Genomic DNA, 24,652 nt, shown 5'->3' on the forward strand with positions numbered 1-24,652 from the left:
TCAAACTGTGCATCACAAAAAATAGTTTTCAGTATGACTTTTTATTTGAATGTGTATGCAAGACATGTTCTCAGAGATCATGAGCATACGATACAGAGAACAAGTGGGCTTTGCCATGACAAGTAACAATATCAATTTAGTAGTGTCAACAAAACCATTGGGCAGACAAAAGTGTCTGTACAGCTATTAGTAAGGTTATGGTAATATCCTTAATTTTCACTTGGTACTGTGCTGGTTTGACTTGAATCCCAGAAGCTTTTTTCTAAAACAATAATGAAACTTTGACCCAGACTTGGAAAAAAAAGTCTTTAATAAATTGGACAGGTCTCAAAGCCATCACTAACTCAAAACAGAAGAAGGAGAACACTGCTTGATGTCAGGTCCAATATGTTGTTTGTTACTTACAAGTCTTCATGCAAATCACTCAACAAATCACATTTCCTTTTTGAAAAAACTTCTTGTCATTTGTAAATTAAAATAAAATAAAATCAGTCTCCAAAGTTGAAACTTTATCTTTAAAAATGGTGCTGCAATACTAAAGCAGTATTCCAAGAAATATTTGAGACAGTTAACACAGAACTGCTAAATCAGGTTGCAGGTCAGCCGAAATATAGAGGAATGTTTCTTAAGGTCTGTGGAAATTTCACATTTGAAGTGGAACAGCAGCTGTTGTTCCACTTCAAAGTTCAGGTCTGATAGTGTGTGGAACTTCATGCTAATTACATGTCAGTACAGAACACTGTCTGATTTTCTGTCGCCAGGCTTATATTCAGGCACAAAAAACAACTTGCTTGCAGAAAATGTACATCAAAAGGCTGTTGCGCTCACATTCGGGTCAATCTACAAATATAATGAGCTTATGATATTAGTCTTTAATTCAAACAATTATCAGCCAGGTAATGTTCTCAACATCCAATGTAATTTATCAAATTTGAATATTCATGTTAGTTTTCAGTGCAAATGTTGATGCAATGTTTTTCACACATCACAAAGTATAATATATAAAAAAACAAATGGCACATTTTGTGTGTTATGTCATTAAGTTGTTAAATATAAACACATTTAAAATGTGAAAAATGTGTCAGCAGCTTCAATACAAGAGTATGAAATGTGTAAAAAAAAAAAAAAAAGGGAGGTAAAAGCAAGGCCCTATAATCATCTGCAATGATATACACAACATACAGGCTACACTTACACATATTGTTTCAGTAGAGTTGATTCTATTTTTATATGAGATTTAATATTAATATCCAAGATTTCTTGTTTTGTGCTGCCCTATTCTGAGGAAAGCTGAGTTACATTACTTACTTAAAAGGGCCAAAATGTCTATTCTCCATCATTCTCCAACTTTATGTGAAAGCCCAACAAAAAGGGGAATACATAAATCAATACACTGATAATTAGCATCGTCTGAAGTTGCTCCTGTCTCTACTGTTGCTGTGTCTCTTGTACCTGTAATGGCTGTGACTCCTCTCTCTGCTTTTGTTGCTGGCCCTAGAGCTGCCTCTGACATTTCTACGGTGACTTTGCCTGCTGCTCCTCTCACCGCTGTAGCTTCTCCCACTGCTGCTCCGGCTCCTGTCCTGGCTGGAGCTTGTACTCCTGCTGTAATTGCTGTGACTGCACCTCCCACTGCCACGGTGACTGAGGCTCCTCCTATGATGACTGGAGCTCCTCCTCCGTTGGCTGGAGCTCCTTCTCCTCCGGCTGTTGCTGTGAGAGCGCCTCCTTCTCCCTTGGCTGTGGGAGCTCCTCTTTCTGTGGGAGCGGTTACGGTCCTTTGCTTTCTCCCTACTGTGGCCACTCCTCACCCCCTCTTCCCTCCTTCCCTCCCGGTCTTTCTTGGTGTCCTCCCCTACTCTCCTCTCCTCTGGTGTTCGTTTTTTCCCCAGAACTTGTGAATGCACACTGGATTTGGACACAGGCTTCTCTTTGCTCTCAATTGCCTTCACTCCGTACATCCGGCCCAGGACCCCCAACATTACATCATTGCCACCCGGATCAGACGCCTCCTCACTCGTTACAGGGACAGCCTGGTCCTGTGTGCCTGGAGGTCTTGTGGCTTTACCGCTGCTCTTCTTTATTAGGTTGCAAAGCAGTTTTTCTCTAAGCTCCTTCTCACGTCGCTGGAGGTCCAGTGCTCGCTCCTTCTCCACCTCCACCCTCCGGAGCTCATCCTCCTGCTTGCGTCGGCAGGCCTCAAGCTGCTGAAGATGAGCTAGTTCCTCCTTTTGTCGAGCCTGCTCCTGCTCCTCCTGCTCTTCCTGTTCAGCCCTCTGTTTCTCTTGCTGCTGCTGCTTCAGGTCCTGGAGAGAAGGAGGAAAAAAATATAGGTAATGTAAATTAAGGTTGGACGAGACACTGCACTATCTTCTGCTAGACCAATATGAAACTACATTACAGTGTCATTCAAGTAACTTTACAGATGAAAAGGTTCTACGAAACAGCTCGCCTGTATCGGTAAAGCCCACCAAATCCTACGTTTGAACTGTACAAAAACAGAAGTGTATTCTTGGCTGAGAGCAGTAACATCTTGGAGAGCCGTGTTCACATTTAACGGACAAATATATCAAAGTAGTATTTGTTCTTAAACGTTTGTACGTTGCATAATGCGACCACACTCAATCGTAGACAATACAAAATTAAAGCATGACAAAGTTTTTGAGGCCACTACAATGTGCCTCAAGTCAGTCTGTTGTGCCTTCCCTTTTGCAACTTGCTTATTTCTAAAACAGGTCAGAGCCTTATTACTGCTTAGTATCATATTCTTCCACATTAACCTCAGCATTAGTATCAAAATCAAAAGTATAATTACATCCCAGATGGATGGACCTGTACTTTTATAGAGCTTTTCTAGTCATCCGACCACTCAAAGCGCTTTAACACTACATGACATCATTCACCCGTTCACACCCATTCATACACTGATGGGAGGAACTAAGGTTCCACCTGCACATCAGCAGTAACTAACATTCACACACATTCATACACCGTAGACACAGCTACAGGAGCAATTTTGGAGTTAAGTGTCTTGCCCAAGGACACATCGACATGGTCTAGCGGAGCCGGGGATTGAACCGCCGATCCTCTGATTAAAGCACGACCCTGCTCAACACTGAGCCAGTGGCCCCTGTGGATGTGCGTGTCTATCCATTCTGAGATGTATTGTGTATCATTGTGTACATGCCGTACCTTGGCCCTGGCCAGGAGCTCAGCAATGAGACGAATCGACTCCAGATTGCGCTGAGCCAACAGCAGCCTCCTCTCCTCCATGGCAATCTTCATTTGCAGCTTCTTCTGCTCCTCTTCCTGCTGTCGCCGCACCTTCTTCAGGTTCCTCCTCTCCTCTCTCTCCCGCAGCTTCTGCTCTCGCTTTCGTATCCTCTCTTCCTTCCTCCTCTCCTTCTCCTCCTCTTCCTGCTCCTTCTGTTTCCTGAACAAAAGGTACATTTTCCTACATGATCATCCGTTATTGCTGGTAACTTTTTGCTTGGACCTCTAGTCAAATGGTTCTGCGTAGCTTTTCTCAGTAAAGTAAGAGCTAAATTTAATTTTGTTGTCATTCACTCAATATTATACTAAAAATGAACTCTTTACCATAACATATGAATGCAGTAGTACAGCACCATGCATTTGGGGTGACTGTTCTACTTAAAATACCAGCTTTCCATTTCCCTTTCGTTTCCCATCATACCTCTCATCTTCCTTACGTCGCTCCTCCTCTTCCTTCTCCCGTCGTTTCTGCTCCTCTCTCTGCCTCTCCAGCTCCTGTAACTTCAGCCTCTCCAGGCCCCTCCTCTTGAGAGCCAACTCACTCAAGTGCTTGCTGGTGTCAAAGGCCACCTGGGGAAAAAACACATATGTACCGGTATACAGTTTACAAAAAGATACTAATTATCATGGAAGAATATTTTTTTCAAAAATTCTTAGTGTTTGAGCATTCATGATGTTCTATTGGAGTTTTAATGTATCTGTACTATCTTGTCTGCCGTGGTGGTAATTTCAGCCTGTCCAGTAAAACCAGACTCAACAATCTTGTCAAAATAGAGAGTAAAATAATTAGAGTCAGACGGATTCAGCGCTCCACTAATTTCAAACAAATGGGTTTGGGCTTTTCTCGCATGGCAGGTCATTCCTTCCAGTGAGGAACAGATGGTAGAAATCTTGGTTAAAACTGACTCAGTACAATACTGATCATCAGGTGGGGTTATGAAGGTCATTGTGTTTAAAATACTTTATGTCATATGCAAGATAGATGAAGCCCTTCATGTTCAGGCAATAGCTGGTGATATTGTGAAATGCTTTCTCTTTGTTTACTTATGTAATCTAAGGAGATAATCAACTTTAAGTATCATCTTCTTCTTCTTCTTTCCCTTTATATAGACCTTCCTTTGCTTCCTCTAACCTAATTTAGATTTCTGTGAATTACGAGACCTCTGACTCTCCCCTACCCTGATCACCTTGAAAAGAATGATGAAGCAGCTTTAATTCTCATTCCACTAAAAGGTCTTAAAGCTGCGTCTCTGAACAACATAATCTAATTATAAAAATCTGCAATATCACTACAGCAGTTGCACTTTACTTGTTGCCTCAAATGTAAAATAAAAAAAAATGTATGCAAATCTCTTACATGCCCATAGTCACAAGTTTTCCAGAAACTTTTCCTGTTAGTTTGGACTGATCGATTTCTCTAGGGTTGAATTTATTTAGGAATTAAAATAAACTTAAAATCAAGCATAACACCAGGTGGTGAAGCTCAGAAAAGGAATATCAACTCATATTCTGGAAAGACATTTTTAAATGTTTCAGTCCAATAAGTGAGAACATTAATAATCATTCCTTACTGTGTTCTTGCTATAACCATTAACAAGACCAGTGCACGACCATGAGAAGCTGCAGTACCTTGATGTTGCAGGCCACTGCCTTTCCATCGTCTCCTTTCAGCATCAGCTTCATGCTGCGCAGAGTGTCCATTGCCTTGGTGAAGCCACCGTACTCCTGGAACTGGACATAAGCCTCAAAGTTCAGATGACCCCCGAAACTGAATGTGTTGAAGTTCTTGTCTAGCATCTCCTCCCGGTATGGGTCCAGCATGGGGATGTCAACATTTCGCACCTACAATCAAAAAGGTGGCATATTGACAAAATCAAATACAATGGTGTTTATGGCTCAGTCTTTTAATATCTAATATCAATGATGTGGCAATATGATATACATGACTTTTGGTGTCTTCTTTTAATTATATTGTTTAAGTGAAAGAAAGTTAAATATAAAAAAATCCAATACATGCAGGATCAACCAGTTTCATGAGGGACTGCAGATCCACACATCAGTTCCTTTCCAGCCCCACTCATGTCACTATAAGTAAGCATTGGTGCTCTAAAAAAACTAATTACAAAGATTGTATATGGTAATACAAGCTATAATAAATTAACATAAATGTCCTGCATAGTATGTTATATGTGCAGCAAAAGCCACATTGCTTGTGTTGTATGTGTACAGATTGTAAAGCCCTCTGAGGCCAATTTGTAATTTTGGGCTATACAAAATCAATTTAATTGCAATAGTTATGTCTTACAGCCCAGCGAGGCATTACCTTTTTCAAACTAACATGTAATGTAATGTGAATGTCTTAATTTCCTGTTAAAAATAGAAACAGAAACGTGGCTCACCTTGCCAAATGTCTGAAAGACGGCAATTAGGACATCTTCAGAGGGCCGGTCTGGGAACGGGCTGTCCTTCTGGCTGAACCAGCGGCAAGGAAGTCCCTCGAGGTGGATGGTGTCAGGCCTCTCTCCTGGCAGAGTCTCATTCATATCCTTGGCGTCGCGGAAGAAGGAATCCCAGTCGTGACGTGTCGGGAAGTCCACTTTGTTCTCTATCGCACGAACCTAAAAAAAGAGGGGGAGAGAAGGGTTGATATACATATTCAGTTGCCAGTATGTTATGTACACGTTTATAAAACTGCAGTATTCCAATACAACAGCTCTGGAATATATACGGTTTTAAATAAAGTTTCTGACGACACAGTTTCAGAGGTGTTGATTCAAAAATAATGGTTATTTTGAAGGTTGTAGTTTGTGGTACGGTGTAATTGCATAGCACTATACAGAGAGGCGTTTCCCGTATTTACTGTATTGACTGTCATTGGTATAAACGAGCTGAGCAAAATATTAGAAACAACTGTCAGCAAAGTTTCACCATGGGGTTTGTCATCCAATAATGTCAGCCCCACCTTCAGGACATCTGTAAATCCACTAAGCTTGATGCTCTTCCCATCCAGACGAGACAGCAGGGTCTTGACCACCGTCTTGTTTTCCACCTCGCCCTCAAAACGGATGAAGTCCATCGTGCTCTTTGAGATTCGCAGGGCTGAAAACTGCTCTGGAGCGACCATGGCCTTTATCCTCTCCATCACTTCCCAGTTTGAGATGCTCTTGCCGGGCAGCTTGAGCTGCGGCAGAGCCACACTGATGGTCACTTTGGCAATGGGCTTGAGGTACAGGTTGTGCTCGGAGGAGAAGCACACTGCCTCTGTAGTATCATGGACAATGGTGGTCATTGTGGCAGACATGAGGGGAAGCTGCAGGAAGGTCGAAGAGACAATGAAGACGGTTAGCACATGTTAGCCGCTCTTGAAATAACACGGGATGAATTAACTAGCTAACTAATTGGTTCTTTCGCTCTTTCAATGTAGCGTTAATGACAACAACCACAAATGATGGTGTGTTAATAATATATCTGTAGCGCTGTCGCATCAAACTGCTAATCTTCAAACAACTAACGTTAGTTAACTTAACTAAAGATGATTAGCGTTAACGTTGCTACGTTACGTGAGGTAACGTTAGCTTTTACTAACAACGAGATATTCTCTATTTAACGATTCAAGCGAATGAAAACGGGACGCTAACAAACTCCTGTTGGTTACATGCTCACGTGTAAAATATGTTAGCTAACGTTAACTAGTTAGTTAAGCTAACTCACAGTACTCGTGTAACAAATGACTGACGTTAACGTTAGCTGACGATAACAGTCCAAAGAATACGTTGAACATCACTTCAGCTGTTAAGCTAGGCAGCTAACGTTACGAGAAAACTGTTCTGGTTCATACAAAACAACCGACATTTGTGTCGTTATCATTAACATTGATTACTAACGTTAGATGGTGTTAGCTGTAGGCTAGTTAATGTTAGCTTCAAGTGGTTTGTAAGCGGCTCTCTCTCGCTCTCTCTCGCTCTCTCTCTCGCTCTTACACAACGTCCGAGTGCGTTTCACGTTAACCTATATAAACATCCATTGGATATCATATAAGATTTCACCGCCACCTACCTGGCATCGGTTAACCTCCAAGAAAATCAACAAACGTATTCCAACGTAACTGATTTATAGAGAGCTAAACCAAACCATAGAGAAAGACCCAGAGAGCGTCTTCCGCATGCAGTCAACTTTGACCTCAGAAAGAAACCACGGCGGCGTGGTTTCCGAACAGCTACACCGTGTGGAAGATGTGTGAAGCAAGAGAACAGAATCATATGTCTTTCTGCTGCTTCCACTTGGTTTTAGAGTCATACGACGCGAATACGTTATATGGAGATCATCTGTGTGTAGTCAATAGGTAACAATTGGTTGAAATAATACGACACCCTGCCCTGTGTCTCAAGACTGTTATGCAAGTTGTAAAGCCCCTTGAGGCAAATACGTTTTGGGTGTTTATTGGACTAATATTTAAGTAAAAATTTCTTGACTGGAAATTCACATAATATTCGTAAAGTAATTTCTTATATTATAGTTATAATTCATTTAGATCACTTTATCAAGATCTGTTTTCCCTTTGACATTCAAGTTTTTTTCTGAAATTTAGCGTTAAAAATCCTAAATAAATCTGTTGTACAGATATACAGTAAATAGGATGAGTACTTTTTATTGGCACTGTAGGCTATCTCACAAGACAACAAAACATCCGGCAGACAGTGCACATTTTGTTACTAAACTGATGGCCATTTTGCACTGCTAGTCACAAGTTAGGCTTATGAATGTCATCATCACTGTGGTAACTGTTTGTGGAGAGAGTGAGAGATGGGGATATATTGGACATGGATTAGTCCGACAGCAGAGGCCCCAGGCAAAAAAAGTCAACACGGTTTCCCTGAAAATACGGCAGAGGAATTTACATAATAGGCATTCTCCCTTCACTTTGTATGTAGGTCAGTAGCTGCAGTCAGATAGCCTCTCTGCTCTGTCCCGATCGGCAGTCATCTAACAGAGAGGCTGTCTATAGCAGGGATCTACCTTTGACCTTTATTTAACCAGGTAAAACCAATTGAGAACCAATTCTCATTTTCAATGATGACCTGGCCAAGAGACAGTAGCACAGTCCAGACAACACAGATACAATACAGCACAGATACAATACAGCATAAAAAACCAGCCCGGGAAAAAGCTTATCCCTTCCGTGACTTCAGTAAACCTTGTTTAAACCTTCATTTCTAATATGCGTAGAATACTGATGAAACTTAGTAAAACAAAAAACAACAAAATTAGTAGTTTAAATTGTTGTTTGTTTAAATGTGAATTTGCATTTGATAAAAATAAAAAAAACTACACCAGTTTAGACTTAGAGGTCAGATCAGATAACTAAACATGTCATTAATCTTGCGGGGATGTTTGCTTTGTAACAATAGAAGTACACGCACACACACACACACACACACACACCAGGTGCAGAATGAGGACTGTCTGTGAATATATTGGGAGCAACATTACATGGGCAGCTTGTGGACAGGAAGCCGTAGCTGTACTGTATATGATCAGATCATCAATTATTCAGCACCAACAGACAGGGACAATCACTTGGTGTCAGCATGACTGGCACACAAAATAGCCTGCTTAATTAGGAGCTTTTGTCCATTGTAGTTGAATCTGACTCGAGCATTCATGATTGTATACATTATAACAACTCTGACCATCACGTTTAATCCTTGTTACTGATTCTCCGTACCTACTGTACATATTCTGCAGATGTGTTTGCTTTGAACAGCATACTTTAACAGACCACTGACTTTACTTTTATGCAAACCATTTTTGCTTTATTTCATATTCAATGATAAGACATGAAGACAAAGATGGCAGTGGCTTAGTAACAGTGTATTCACATCACATCATAACGTCACATAATTTCAGAAAGAAGACAGAAACAATTACTTTTCGACATAGAAATGAACAGTGGAAAGAATTTACATTTCCCCTATTCGTGCATCTGAAAAAGTGACATGAAAGTAGGTTTGTACAATACATTTCTAGTCAATATGAAGCCCTAAAGGATTTGAGTACAAAGGATACAAAATACTAAGGGAACATTCATGAAATCTAGGATAGTCGTTGATCCGATATTCAGGTTCACACATTTTGGAAAACAGTCAAAAAGTCAATGTGCTCATCAGCTAAACATACAGCACATTCTGCTCTAAACTCTTTACTATCCACAGATGGCACACGTGATTAATGAACAAATGAATGTGTTCATGCAAGGTTAGAGCAATACAGGAGGCTGAAACAGCAATTTATTAAAGATCAAATCTGGTCCAGAGTGATAAGGTTCATATTAATTGATTGCATATTAATTGTAGAAATGTAAGCAGTGCTATGCTGTTTGTCAATAGAAAGACCTTGACCTGAATACCTTTTCACTAGATTAGATCTTGACATGAGCCAATCCAGCGTGAAATACGGAATCTGTGTGATTATTTCAATTGATTCTTTCAGATAAATGTGGTAAAAATAGTCATAGAGATTTGCACAAAAACACTGCAATCTACTATTAGAGGCCCATACTGCTTAAACTCCAACATAAAGAAGGAATATAACAATGAGCATACCAGAGCCAGAGGATTTAAGGTAAATTATGATCCACACCAGTTCCCCATATGCTCACATCCTGTAAAACAGTCCGATTGTGTAACTGATGAGAGTCGTTAAAATACTTGGACATAACTAAAGCCACGGTTTTGGTATAAACTATAAAAAGGGATAATCACATTGTACTTTTAGATATACAGTACAGTGCATTATACATCTCAGTGTGTAACAATCTGATCGCCCCATACAAGTATGACATGGGATCATCAACCACTGGCATGGTTTTAGTTTCGCAGGTTCCTCCCATAATCACAAACTCTTCAAAGTGACAAGTGCACATGGTTGTTTGGACATACAAGAATTCTGTGTTCACGACAGTTTTAATACTGAAATCTGGTAATTAAAATTCACATTACAGAATTGCATTAAAAAAACAGCACCACCCAATCAAAGGAGGTTGAAATATATAAAATTAGTTCTATGAATATATTACTTTACTCTGCAAACAAAAACAAGATTTTTAGATTACTATGTCAGACACCAAAGTGTTATTTTCAAATCCTCCAAAGTGAAAACCTGATACAGTCTTAGTTCTAGTGTAAAGTATTAAATAAATAAAAATAGTGTATTGATTGCTACCAACTCTAAGTGAGCATAACAAAATGATATGCAAATAAAATGCTACATAAACTGTGACCTGCCCTCAGCGATCAACAACAGGATATTAATTGCAATAGGAACAAAAATAAGTTTGATTTTTCAGAAAGAATATACACTTGTGGTCCAATAATAATAAACCTTAAAATCAATTAGGATGTGTTTGGTTACTCTGATCAAAAAACCACCTCACATGTCAGCTTATAAAAAGGTGTCACAGAGTTGTATAACTTCATCCAAACAAGTTGGATAGTGGTCGCGTTCGGAGAGGGCTGCTGGGGAGCTCCTCTCCTCTTCCCACCTCCCCCGTGTCCCTGAAGGAGACGCTGTGGATGATCTGGGCACGGTGTCGTCCTCGCTGCAGCCGGGCGTTCAGTCGACTCAGAGAAGACTTCCTCTGCATCCCCCCTTTGGTCCTCTCAGTCACGACTCTTTCCTCTGCTGCCCTGGGGGGTGGGTTCAGGAGCCGCAGTGGGTTCAGATTGCCCTGGAGAACTCTGGGAAATCGCCACCCGCGCACTCTGCTGCTGTTGGTGTTTTCGTTGTCCGACTCGGCCCCCGGTGATGTGACCACTCCCTCCTTCTGCAGGTCAGCAGCCAGCGGCGGGGACAGGTACTGGATGGCTCTCCTCCCACTGTAGTCTCGAGCCTCAGGGTCTGCCTCCCAGTCGGACAGCAACACACGCACCACCTGTCAAGCACAGCTCATTAAATACACACAGTAGAGACACAGTTCAGACACTGAATCGTGTTGTTACCTCCGCAGAATTTACTGGCACCTTGTTTTCATCAATAATCAAGCATGTCAATAGTAGGACACCAGTTAATGAGTTGATCAGTCCATTATTATATTTATGTCCTTGCATGTTTGTTTTTCCTTATTTGGTATGGATGGTAGCCATCTACAACGTGTGATACTGTAGCATTATTGGTTGGATGATATTAAGCACATTGTCTATATTAATTGTATAACATACTTAGGGAGCCTTTTAATTATCGGGCCAATAGCAACAGATACAGATTAGCTGTTTAGGCTAATTCTGAATCATTTCCAATTTTGTATCGGTTGATCAATGAGCCCTGTCCAATCAAGAAGAAGAAAAAAATGTACATAAGGAAGGCTTCATTGGGTTCTTAGGTCTTTACCCAAATAATCATTTGAAAATTATAGAAAATGGGTTCTTGGATTCAATTATTAGCGAGAGAAAGTCCATTTGACAAGAAAAGGATTTCTATAATGATAAATAAAAAAACACCAACATTTTCCTAAACTAATTTTGTGTAAAAAGAATAGATAAAACAGTTAATACAAAATAGATGCGTTTGTAGTTTTGAAGAGGAATTCAAATTATTCTAGCTGGGGCAAACAGAGCGGATACAACCATCTGCTGCTTCACTGAGCAGACAACACATGACACCACCATCCACGCAACTCACCTGTGTGTGTCCGTGCATAGCTGCCAGGTGTAGCGGTGTGTATCCAGCACTTGATCTCACATTCACGTTCACAGGTATAGCGTTCTCCTTGGAGAAGACCAGCAGCTGGGTGAGCAGCTCTGCTTTGCCCTGCTTGGCCGCCCAGTGGAGGCATGTGAAGCCAGTGACAAAGTCTCTCTTGGCCACGAGGCTGGGTTCCACAGCGAGCAGGGGCTGCAGGCTTTCCCACAGTCCATCTGAGGCGCACAGCATCCATTCATGTTCCAGTGGGTCCAGGGTCACTGACCCACAGTCCTCATCAGTGGCTGAGGAGAGGAGCGATGCCGAATCTCCATCACTCCTCACTGAGTCTCGGAGGCGTGAACCACGGTTAATCAGAGACCTCCGAACCTGTAGAGGGACAAACATTGGAATGAATGAGGTGCATTCTTTACAGGCACTGTACATAATTCCACATTTAAACTACCAAATATTTGTGAGAGGCAAAACAAATATACAAAAGCACCACTGTTTATCACAGTACACTATCAAACTGATTTTAATTGTATAAAGAAACCTTCCACAGTAAACAAATCTGTTTGGAAATAAAAAAAAACGTGTTGGTGATAGTCTTATGATGATAAATAAATGGAGGTAATAGGTCAAACTGCCTTAGATTTCCGGCAATATTACATCACCGTGTCTCCCAGTTATATAAGACAGAACGCTACAGCTGTGGAGTCACACCTCATGAATATTGCATTTCTGGTTACATCCCAAATGGTGTTTTTCATCACGCTGCGCTCTTGGCCATGCTGCAAGTTATACAGCAGCAAAGGCAGGGGGATGTTTTTGTGCACGAACAAACACAAAACACCTGATGTGACATGGCTGCTTTAGCTGTGGCCAAAATGTATAACATGGTCCAAGGTTTAACATTAAGGAAGCAGTGCAGCAGCTTTTTTTTTCATGACAGAGAAACGCAGTGTACTTACCTGAGGGGAACTACTCATCATCAGCTCAATGAAGTTCCTGCGACTTCCCTTGGGTGTGTGGATATCTCCAACAAAGTCCAGCCCTTCCCAGGCGCTGTCTTCGGATAGGCAGCTGGTCAGCAAGGCCCGTTGGGAACCCTTGGACACCCTGCGCGCCCCTCTCACCTGCTGGCTGTGAGACCCTGCAGGGTGAGCCTGGTCCAGATCCGCAATCCCAATCACAGGGGCGGACTCCCGTCTTCTCCTCTCCCTTAGCTTTACCTCCCCACCTCCACCAGATGTAGGAGTAGCTGTGTGGGTCTCATTATTCTGGGAGGGGGCTGCAGGTTGCCCATTGCCATTTGACTGTTTGTCATTGTCCAGGCTGGCAGCCAAGGAGCTGGTTGCTCCTGTGGAACAATTGGGCATGTGTTTTGTCATGGTCGTTTAGCTTTGACACTGTATGAAGTAGTTGTCAATGGCACAATCTTAACTTGAATGGTCTCCAATCCAACCTTCCAATTGACATTCTCACGTGATTTGCACACGGCTAGACTTTTTATGTCTTTGTGTTATCATTATTCTGAGTTATTGTGATTTGTTGGCAAAAGACAAGTCGAAATCAAAAGGTCCAGATCATTTGATTTGGACAACTTCAGTCTAAGTCAGTATAGTAGTAGCTAGTAGTAGTAGTAGTAGTAGTAGTAGTAGTAGTAGTAGTAGTAGTAGTAGTAGTAGTAGTCTTGGCCTTCAAAAACAGTGAAACTTTATAATGTGGCTAATCATAAACAAACCAATGCGGGACAATGCAATCTCAGCAAATATTTAAATATGTGGACATTGCGTTATCATTTTTCATTATTATAGCGAAATTACTAACATATATGATTTGGAATAAACGGAGGATATTTTAAACAAATGAATCATGGACAAAAATATTGACAAACGATAACAAAATGTGCGCGTGACTCACCTGTTTGTTCTCCGGTGTCAGGGTTGCCGTTGACATAGTTGTTGTCCAGTGTCTCCTGGATATTGCCATTGCACTCCGCGTGATCGTGGCCGCCTGTGTCTGTCCGCATCACCGACTCCGCGCTGCCTTCAGTGTTTAAACAAACAAATGTCACGCCGTTTTCCACCTTCACAAAGCCCACGTTGTCCACGATGCATTTCAGCGCCTCACGGTCCACCCCTTCCTTCGAGTGGTCAATTTCCCCCGAAACTGATAGGAAATGATCGGTCAGCTCCATCTGTTGGACCCTCCCTCCCCTCTCCATCAAGAACTCCTGCACGGTTTGTTCCGTGCACGGAGACGCCATCGTCCGACTGGACGGCCCAAACAGGGTGCAAAGATTGCTGAATAAGTTACACAAGAGCGTTTCAAAATGACTCCATGTTTAAGCTACTGTCATTCATTTAGGTCGGTGACGACGCGGAGACAGCATCTTCCTCTTCTTTTCCTCTCCTCCACGGGGAGTGTCGAGCTTTGGCAGATAGGGGTCGCACCTCGGTAACTGAAGCAACCATGCAAACCGCTCACCACTGCAAATAGCATGCTGCGTTCACGTGATCCTCGTAAACGCAGGCTTCAAACGACTAGGGAAGGAAAAACAGTCATTCGTTTCGTTTTCCGTGTCAAATAAGCAGTGATGACTTGAGAGTTAAGTGGAAAAATAAATAAAACCTGTAGTGGATGACTAAGTGTTTTTTTAAATTGACATGACGTGGTAATCATGCAGATCAACAATATTGACTGTAGTTCTAACGTTACATGGTCAACACATACGGGACAAGACAAATGCACCTAAGTCAATGACAACAAAAATGTAGGCTCTACAAATTGAACATGTAAACTTTGGTTACAAATTATTTACCGAACACCAAATGCAAAATACGCAAGCAGTCTCACGATATAGGCTACATCACTTTTACTCTGAAACCCAAGTGAATGACAGCGTGGTCTTTAATACTAACTAATCAAGCTAACTAATGTACTTGACTTTTTTTTGTAAGAGTGTCTGGTAAAAACTCAAATCTGAAACCAGGCATCAACATCAGAATAGAGTAGATGTTGCGTTGGTATTGGCTTTACGATTTTATTTGATAGTCCACAATGAGCCATGGAAGCGACTGGGAAAATTAAGTTGCGCTGTACCATTACAGAACGAAGGGGTGGTTGGTGTATTACTGCAGGACATTAACATCGTTTGGCTACATTCTCACACAGTTGTCGTCTATTTTAATCTTTATTAAACTTAACTTATTGAATTTCCGTCACAGCTTGGCGAGATTTACAGAATATTAGCTTTAAAGATAATTTACGAACTATAGACACCCTTCCTATTTTATTTTTGAGTGGTCTCGCCTGCCCAGTTGTCGACGGTAGACGCATTGAGACAGTGAGGAGTTTCTAAAGAAAGAAGTGGTCTTTAGTTAGTTTTGTGTATTACTTTGTTGTATTATTTCTGAAACTATTTGTGTTGTTAACTTCTGCCCAAAACTATGGCTTCCTCTGATGATGCTCCGCAGCCGGTATGTATTCTTTCTTCTTTTCTGGTTGATAAGTGGCACTGTTTTTGACAGTTGCGTAGGGAGTGTCCATGGTTATCATTAAGTTAGCTACCGCGAGCCCGATTCCTACTTTCTGTTTAAAGTAACACAAACACAGAAAACAAAACACATCTGCCATTCACAGCGACATGTATCGGGAACATCAACAGGGCTTTTTAACTGATACTTTTGCTTTCAAATAGGATTCAGTGTTGCACCAAAATCCACTGCGCAGTGGGCTATCTGGCTAACACGAAGCTAGCGACAACAGTCAACAGTTTATGAAAATAGTTGTGGTGCTGCTTGGTTAAACATTCGTACGGTAGAACCACTAGCACATCAACCTAGGGTCTGTTTTACTGGTAGGTCACGTATGTACCGCTGGCTGTAGAGCTGGATAAGCGCCACCAAATCCGGAATGTAAGCGACATTTTTGGATGAAGCCAGTTGGTCCAACCGAGACATCTCGCTCGACTAGTGTTTCCCACATAGACAACATGGTTAACAAAAAGAAAATGATGAAGCTCAATCATGCGACATTTAAAAATCGTACCACATCCAAACTAGGTCAATGTCAGCTCTCTGCAGGTCAGAGGAGGACGACAGGAGAGCGATTATCCATTTACTGTATTTTAAGTGAGATTTATTTTTGTGTAGCTTTCACATTGAAAGAAATGTACTAATATATGATATATAATTATTTTCATGTGTCAGTCTCAGTGGCTGAGATGCAGATTTATAACGTTTAGAGCAGGGTTTTAGGTATTTTTAAATTGGTGGCCAAGAGTCACTTATACATGTAATATCCACAAGTTGCACAACTGTTTTAATTCCAAACCATTAAGGTGTGTTTGCAAAACAAGAGTAATGTATCTATGCATTTGTAAAAAGATAGGTGCCTGTACCGTTGATATGTAAAATATTCCTGCTAGGACATTTCTCTATTAGCATTACCTATGATATAGAATGGGTTGCCAGCACTGTCATTACTGTGCATTGATACAACCAGGCCCGTAGAGATCACCCCCGCAGCCCCCGCACTGCGGGGGGGCCTCGCAGTGACAGGGGGCCTCGCATGGCAATTTTCTTTTTTAATCCAACACTAGCCAGCGCACTCGGCCGTATTGCGGCTAAGTGTCGGCTGACTCGGCTGTGTTCCGGCTCGATGCGACCAAATGTGAGCCAGCTTTGGCACATTTCACTGTTGCCATGTCTGGCCCAGGTGTAGCTGTTACGGACATGGCCAGATTCTGTCTGAGACATGGCAACCGGTTTATCGGCTGCCGAATCTGGGCCGAATAATGTAATAAATAAATAATATTACATTACGTAATAACATTAAGATATCCCTCAAAGTTGTCTCTCTCATATAAAGCTACACAATAAAAAAAAAAGTATTTTAAACTGGCTTTATAAGTTTTAAATAATAGTTGTAAAGGCAATCGTAACAGGCAACCACTAGGGCCTCCTGCTACGCGGACTGGTGTTATTGTTGGGCCGCGGTGTATTCTGGGAGAACTACGAGGAAATTTCTCTTGAGGAAAAATGAAACGCACATTTAAAAGTGGTGCCCTAAAGCGGCAATCAAAACAGAACATTTCTGAATTAAATGCCAAACTTCCCAAAATTACAAGTCTTTTTCGACCTGCTGGTGAAGGATGCACTCATCTGCCAGAAGATAAAGGTATTGTACTGTTTGCTATAGCTAACATTACCACATAGCTAACGTTATACTTTGACAGCTGTACTGCTCTGTCTATGTGTTGTGCTTGAAAATACATTAACCTTATTAAACTTATGCTCTCACTATACCCCCTGCGCCCATTATCGGACACGTTCCTTAATTATCTCCACAACCACATCGTTGTTTAACTTCATTTCACGTTGTACAACACTGCAACCCTTTTGAGAAGACAACGGCTCTGTACAAAATAATAAAAGTAACCGTTAAGTAAGAAAGGTCATTTTCCAAGCTAAAACTGATCAAAACATATCTCAGAAGCTCCATGTCACAAGAGAGGCTGTCAGGTCTGGCCATCCTTAGCATAGAGAATAAACTTTGCACACAGATTTGCTAAAAGACGCGCACATGTGTATTCAAATGCAAACCTGTAGAAAGTAGCCTACCGGTGTATCGACTATATGTAGGCATATTTGTTATGTTGTTGTAACATATGTTCTGTTTAAGCTGTTTGATAGGCCCTAGCATATGTTTTGTTTCTGTTGGAATACATTTGTTTGAGCTGTGTTTTCTGATTGAATAAATTTCCCTCAAAAGAAAAGCTTGGGTCCTGTTCGTTTATCTTTGGATAATGACCGCCGGACAATACATTATCCCTTACATATGGGGGGGAGGGGGGGGCCCTCTCAGGGTTATTCTGCAGGGGGGCCTCATGTGTTTCCGTTACGGCACTGGATACAACACAATGTAAATGTACAAGGTAGGAAAGTTGAGGCTTCGAAATGCATTAAAGTTCACTTTTACATTTCCATCATATTTCTTATTTCAGGAGAAAATGTCTAGTGCATCATGAGAATGATCTGTCTCTCTGTTCAATTTCTTGCACAGTATAAAGGAGTCCGACCCCTGTCCCTGGCCGGCCATGTGGGCTTTGACAGCCTCCCTGATCAGCTTGTCAACAAGTCCATCTGTCAGGGCTTCTGCTTCAATATTCTCTGCATCGGTATGTTGTCACACACACACAAACAATACACACACCTTTATCAAACCATAGATACACGCTAAATTTGTTTTACGTGACCAACTAAATTTACTGCCATTGTATAAGTCTGTCTATTATAGATTATTTTCTGCTACTCCTTAGCTTGAGCCCCCTTTGATACCAATGGCTGTGCTTGATACTCCCTTTAACTTAGTATTACTCTAAGTATTAGGTTATGTGTTGAACAGTAGGTCAAGGAAGCAATTGTGACGTGAAGGATCCTGCTGGTTCATATTTCTACACAAGCTGGTAAATATTTGGTCGGGTGACTGAGTAATATTTCCTTTTCCTTAACAACTGCCATCGTTGAGTCCTTGAGCAAGGCACTTATTCAACAAATGCTTCAATGCAGCTGGAGCATGGACTTGGAGCTTGATTTTGATCCATGCTTCCCCAAACAAATCATATTTTAGGAATACTTAATCATGTAAGGCATGTTCTTTTGCGTCTGAGTGCCTGTCTCTGATGCTCGCACTACTAAATTGGATCTCAACCATAAAGTTTGTTAACTAATAACTAAGCTTGTTTCCCATTTTTTTCTGCCTTTTAGGTGAAACTGGTATCGGGAAGTCTACTCTGATGGACACTCTTTTCAATACCAACTTTGAGAACTTCGAGTCATCACACTTTGAGCCTCAAGTGAAGCTGCGGGCTCAAACATATGACTTACATGAGAGTAATGTCCGACTACGCCTTACTGTGGTCAACACTGTGGGCTTTGGGGACCAGATGAATAAGCAAGAGAGGTGAGAGGAGAGTGTGTGTGCGAGTGTGACTGACAGTGAAGACGAGTTACAGAAAAGTGTTCAAGACTGTTTGAATTTTGACGAGAGTGAATGTGATTTAAGACTGTAAGAAATGTTCCGCCATTATGAACAAGTCATGAAACCCACATTTCTGATCTCCCCTACATGTCTTCTGTAGTTATCAGCCAGTGGTGGACTACATCGACAGGCAGTTCGAGAGTTTTTTACAAGAAGAGCTCAAAATCAAACGCTCTCTTCACAACTACCATGACTCACGAGTCCACGCCTGCCTTTATTTCATCTCCCCCTCGGGTCATTCACTCAAATCCCTGGACCTCGTCACCATGAAAAAGCTAGACAGCAAGGTAGGAAAAGGATCACAGTGTGCGTGTGTGCTTTGAAGGGTCGGACTGGTGATTTGTCAATATCCCGGAAGGGGATAGACAGGTTATTTTTCTGATATTTTCTGGAGAGATGATGGTGAATTGATCTAAAATGTGCCTGCATTTCTTGGTCTGAATTCTATTGACATCAATATTTTAGAGTGGACCTGTCAATTATTTTGGTTGTCATTAGGAACACAGTGGACACTGAGGAGTGAGATACAAACTGATGTGCATTAGTGACTGTGCTGTGGTTGTTTCTAGACTTTCCTCTAATGTCTGACTGTTGGGAAAGGGTCGCTATCCATCTGACTAAACCCCTCCCTTCCCTCTTGAAGTTGTCAGAAACTTTCCCATGCTCTCTGTGTGTAGTGACTTCGTGTTTTTTGTGCTCTTGTGTGATTTCACTGCTCTGGAGTGTCAGTAACCCTGGATTTGCATGTGAATGGAGCAGAAAAGGCCCTGGAATGTTGTAATCACCTTACGCATACACACTCGAGTTGTCCTTTTGTGTCACTGTACAGATACATGCAGAAAGAGCCATTTGTTGAATCTGCAGCACTGACAGAAAGACAGTCAGTCACTAAGACAGCTGTTGGAACAGCTCTCCTAGCGTTATTTTGTTTTCTCTGTATGTGTGTATGGGTGTGTGGTCTGGCCCAGAAGCTTGTCAACAACTCATTCCGAGTTTCTCTTTAGTACGACGCAGACAGGCAGGCAGACAGGCAGACAGGCAGACAGGCAGACAGGCAGACAGGCAGGCAGGCAGGCAGGCAGGAGTGGAATGTGGAATGACTTGGACAGCAGAGAGGGCTGCTGGGCCAGAAATAACATAAACCTAGTTTGTATAACACTTAACTAAAAGCAATTTTGAAAGTATTTTAGATAAAGTAACACAAACAAATACTAGTGAAATAATGTTGGTTGTACTTTCAGTCAGACTAATGGAGGCCATTTGAATGTATCTACATGTTTTTTCATTTGTTGTTGATCAGTAAGTTAAGCTTGTTTTAGCTCTGCTACTAGACGTGATTGGCATTGGGAGCAGCTCTGCTCAAAGCTCAGGGAAGTCAACGTTACTAATTTTTTTTAAATTTCAAATCTACACTGTTGCTACAGACAAAGTGAATTAGACTTATACCTTTATCTTCTTGGTATAGGTGAAATTAGTGACTGAGTTTTTGTTAATTATTCTGTAAACTATGATCAGGCCTAACCTGTAATACACTGAAATGGTCCTTGTCTTACTTACCTCTTGCTGCTCTGGAACCATCATTAAACAGATAGTAGAATCTGAATATCTTGGTGCCCTATGAGACAACATTAACCATCCTGTCCTGTTTTTATCTCATGCTGCTCATTTTAGTTTCCAAAGTTAGCCTTTTTCTTTTCCTTCCTATTAATTAAAAATATATGTATATATTTTTACAGATCACATTAAAGGTCACATTTTCTCTGAAGTCCTCAGATAACAGTATGCGTATTTGATAATGAAGAATAATCAGTTTTTTTATACATGAACATGTTTCCCATCATGCTGTAGGTGAACATCATCCCAGTGATCGCCAAGGCTGACACCATCAGCAAGAGCGAGCTGCATAAGTTTAAGATCAAAATCATGAGCGAGCTGGTCAGCAACGGTGTCCAAATTTATCAGTTCCCCCTGGATGATGAGACTGTGGCCAAGGTCAACACTGCGATGAATGTAAGGAAACGCACAACCTTTTACTTGCTCTTTTATTAAACTTGATATGTTGTTCAGTTTTAGTAGCGGGATAGTGGATGCAGCCATTCTACATGTTCGCTCGCAGTTTATGTGTAAAAGTATGATCAAATAAACTGTTTTTGTAGGGTCATTTGCCATTTGCTGTGGTAGGCAGCACAGAGGAAGTCTCTGTTGGCAATAAGATGGTGAAGGCTCGTCAATATCCCTGGGGTGTAGTTCAAGGTAAGACAATCCTTGTTTGTTGTGATTGTATTGCCAAAGATCTTGGTGTGTTTTTTGCCAAATCACAATAATTTAATGGACATCTGTTAAAATTTTCAGACCTACATTTCTGTCCCTGAGAATAATTGTCACACATGTAGTGCTTGGGCTGAAAAAGTTTAGTAAACTGTAACTTAATTTTTAAATCACCACATTCCTGCTCAGTGGAATTAGCTGCCAGCGAAACCACAGTAAAGAAGTATCATTACTGTCGCTGTGATTATATATATATATGTATGTGTGTGTATATATATATATATGTGTATGTGTGTGTGTGTATATATATATATATATATATATATATATATATATATATGTGTACTGTATGTGTGTGTTTCAGTGGAGAACGAAAGTCACTGTGACTTTGTAAAGCTCAGGGAAATGCTGATCTGCATTAACATGGAGGACCTCAGAGAGCAGACGCACACTCACCACTACGAGCTGTACAGGCGTTGCAAACTGGAAGAAATGGGATTCCAGGACACAGACCCCGAGTGCAAACCCGTCAGGTGAGCTCATGAACACCTCCGTGGACACAATGACTGGTGCATAAATTGACATGACTGACAACTGGTGTGTGTGTGTGTGTGTAGCTTGCAGCAGACGTATGAGGCCAAGCGTCAGGAGTTCCTGGTGGAGCTGCAGAAGAGAGAGGACGAGATGAGGCAGATGTTTGTGCAGAGGGTCAAGTTGAAGGAGTCGGAGCTGAAGGAGGATGAGAGAGAGGTGTTGGTTCCTGAAGTTACAATTCTTTTGAATAAAACAAATCAACATCTTTTCCCCTTCTGTGTTTCGCTTCTATGACTCACGAGCAAACAAATATCATTAATGTTTCATGATGTTTCTTCTTTTACTAAGTCCTACAGAAAAAGTCAATCTTTTTACAATTTCACATCTTTGGTTTTAGTGCGATAAAGCAAAACCTCAACTTGAGGAAAGTAATTTGATGTCTAATGTTTTTACTTGTTTGACTTGTTACTATCAATAATGTCCCTGTTACTCAACTCTGTTGATTTCTCCTGTTGTTTTCTCTGTGTCATAGCTGCAAAGTCGTTTTGAGCAGCTGAAGCGCCTCCATGCAGATGAGAAATCAGCTCTGGAGGAAAAGAAGAGGCTCCTGGACGAGGACCAGAGTTCCTTCGGCAAGAGGAGAGCTGCCGCCCAGCTGCTGCAGGCCCAGAGCCTCACCGCCAACGGCAAGAAGGACAAAGACCGCAAGAAGTAAGAGCTGCTGTTTCATGGAAATGTTCAAGATCCATCGATTTACACATCTGAAGACATTGAAAGTTTAAATTCAAACTTTTTCACTGATTGGTGACTCGCTGCTGACAATATGTTCAGTATAATACAAGACAAATTGTCATGAAGTGAATTTGGGGCAACAAATCAGATTTCTACTGAGTGCATTTAAGATTTGTCTACATGAGGGCACTGATATGTGGTGCATATTGGATTAGTCTTTTTGCTATACTTTATTCTTAATAAGATATTTAAGTTGAGACCAAATCTAATGTCGACATAAAGACAGAAGAGCAAATTGACTGAAAACTTTCCACTTCTAGTGTAAGTGGGCATTTAGGTTGCTCACAGACACATTATGTCAGAGAGCCAGTATTATGGTGTGAGATATGATGTTCTGTGGAATTGTCTGTAAAATTGATTCTCAACTCCCACTTGTGGTCTCTTCCAGTTCTGGCTTCATGTGAAGATGCTTGGATCTGAAGAACACTCCAGTATGACCAGTATAACCAGTGACATTATGGCCACATCCTTTCCATTCCTTTGTGGCCAGTCTCAAACACTAACCATCCAAAAAAAATCACACAAACCAGCAGTGTGTGAGTGTGTGCCAAAGTTTAATGTCTGTACCCTTTGTGTGTGTCTGTGTGTACACACTTTTCTCCATGATATTTTTAATTGTCTTTGTGGGTTTTATTCCTAGTGTAATATTTTATATTTATCCTTTCATTTTTATACCAAACCTGTATTTTTCCATATACTTCCCTGTTTTTTTTGTTCTCAATTTTCCCAGACTGAGGGACACAGATCAAAGAATTTCAATATGTACAACACTATATTGAAAGGGACATCGTCACTTACATTTAGTCTGCCATATGTCTATAGTGTATAATAACAACACACTTAATGTGCTGTAATGCATCCTCAAGACTTTGCTAATGAGAAAAAGGACATCTGTGATATGCTTGTAATTTATTATAAAGCCCCTTTCAGACATGCACTTCATTAGGAGATTCACATTTTGGTCTCATTAATAAAGCCTCAGAGATAAACAATCGCTTTATTATTTTTTCAACTCTGCTGTTTCCCAGTAGTGAGGAGGAATATAGTGTGACCACTGCCGCTCTTAGTCCTGTCGTGTTTAAATAAGTCATTCCAGAATAGTTATGCCACGGAGACCTTATTTAACAGATGTGTAGAATAATCCAGCAAAGTAGCATAACTCATGTCTGAAAGGGCTTAACTGATTGTTTTTGGAGGCCAATTTAGTGCATCAACAGTTGTCATAGGCATTGTCACAGGGCATTATGATTCCTTATCATTTTCTGTATTATGTCTGATTTCTTTTTGAATACCAACTTGATGCTAAAAACTTTAACTATGCGCACGCCAGCATTACAAAAACCTGCAGGGGGAACACTAATTCTCCTGTTGCTGTTCCAAAGGGACTTCTCTTGTCCAGTTTTCCAGGAGGTTGGGGCTGACGCTTGGTTTTGGATTAGGTACATGTAACAGCATATGTTTATATTTATATATATATATATATATATATATATATATATATATATATATAGTTTATTTGTTCTTTTTTTCCCTGTATCCCTTATGTTAACAATACAGAGTAAACCACAACAGTAAAGTGTGGTTTATAGATTAGCATTTACTTCCACTTTATATTTTACACGAGTGCTTAATGTGTGTTAGTGCCTTATCTGTGTGACGCTTACTTAGATATAAACTATCCACCTAACTAGAAAACCAATGCTTAATGGAGTAAAGCTTGTCAAAGTCACATTTGTAATACACTTGTATTTAAGGAATTAACAGTGTTATTTGGGAGCTTTTTTTCTCTCCTCCTTTCTAAATAAATCTTTGTATTTTTGTCATGATACACTCTGCCTGTCTGTTTTTTTATCTCCAAAGTATGGCGTCTTTTAGAAAAAGAAAAAAGGATTGTTATATTTAAAAATATATATTATTTATGACAAGCATCTGTACTAGGAAATTACTTTTAAGTACAGTTTTTCTCCATAGTCCAGATGCACTTCTTCCTGTTATCAGTGGTGGAAATGGTATTAGCAGCTGGGGACAGCGGGAGCTTCCATCAAACTGCAGTGCATAG

The 24,652-nt window shown here is 40.9% G+C and overlaps 3 protein-coding genes across 3 annotated transcripts; 1 reads left to right on the forward strand and 2 right to left on the reverse strand.

The window, feature by feature from the left end:
• Positions 1 to 292: 292 nt before the first annotated feature.
• Positions 293 to 7,451, reverse strand: akap17a (A kinase (PRKA) anchor protein 17A). Its single transcript, XM_034562230.1, has 7 exons — positions 7,330 to 7,451; positions 6,236 to 6,583; positions 5,673 to 5,891; positions 4,903 to 5,115; positions 3,695 to 3,843; positions 3,193 to 3,433; positions 293 to 2,306 (listed from the first exon to the last, which is right to left on the reverse strand). The coding sequence occupies exons 2-7, from the start codon at positions 6,572 to 6,574 to the stop codon at positions 1,401 to 1,403; spliced, it is 2,067 nt and encodes a 688-aa protein (XP_034418121.1). The 5' UTR covers positions 6,575 to 6,583; positions 7,330 to 7,451; the 3' UTR covers positions 293 to 1,400.
• Positions 7,452 to 10,744: 3,293 nt separating this feature from the next.
• Positions 10,745 to 14,228, reverse strand: sowahca (sosondowah ankyrin repeat domain family Ca). Its single transcript, XM_034562292.1, has 4 exons — positions 13,876 to 14,228; positions 12,924 to 13,312; positions 11,950 to 12,339; positions 10,745 to 11,203 (listed from the first exon to the last, which is right to left on the reverse strand). The coding sequence occupies exons 1-4, from the start codon at positions 14,219 to 14,221 to the stop codon at positions 10,745 to 10,747; spliced, it is 1,584 nt and encodes a 527-aa protein (XP_034418183.1). The 5' UTR covers positions 14,222 to 14,228.
• A 1,023-nt stretch (positions 14,229 to 15,251) lies between these two features.
• Positions 15,252 to 23,585, forward strand: sept10 (septin 10). The gene is made up of 10 exons (XM_034561559.1): positions 15,252 to 15,434; positions 18,022 to 18,136; positions 18,726 to 18,921; positions 19,100 to 19,286; positions 20,848 to 21,009; positions 21,156 to 21,252; positions 21,632 to 21,800; positions 21,885 to 22,017; positions 22,334 to 22,512; positions 22,982 to 23,585. The coding sequence occupies exons 1-10, from the start codon at positions 15,405 to 15,407 to the stop codon at positions 22,995 to 22,997; spliced, it is 1,284 nt and encodes a 427-aa protein (XP_034417450.1). The 5' UTR covers positions 15,252 to 15,404; the 3' UTR covers positions 22,998 to 23,585.
• Positions 23,586 to 24,652: the final 1,067 nt, after the last annotated feature.

This window comes from Cyclopterus lumpus, chromosome 21 (assembly GCF_009769545.1).
Source record: "Cyclopterus lumpus isolate fCycLum1 chromosome 21, fCycLum1.pri, whole genome shotgun sequence".
Lineage (NCBI taxonomy): Eukaryota > Metazoa > Chordata > Actinopteri > Perciformes > Cyclopteridae > Cyclopterus > Cyclopterus lumpus.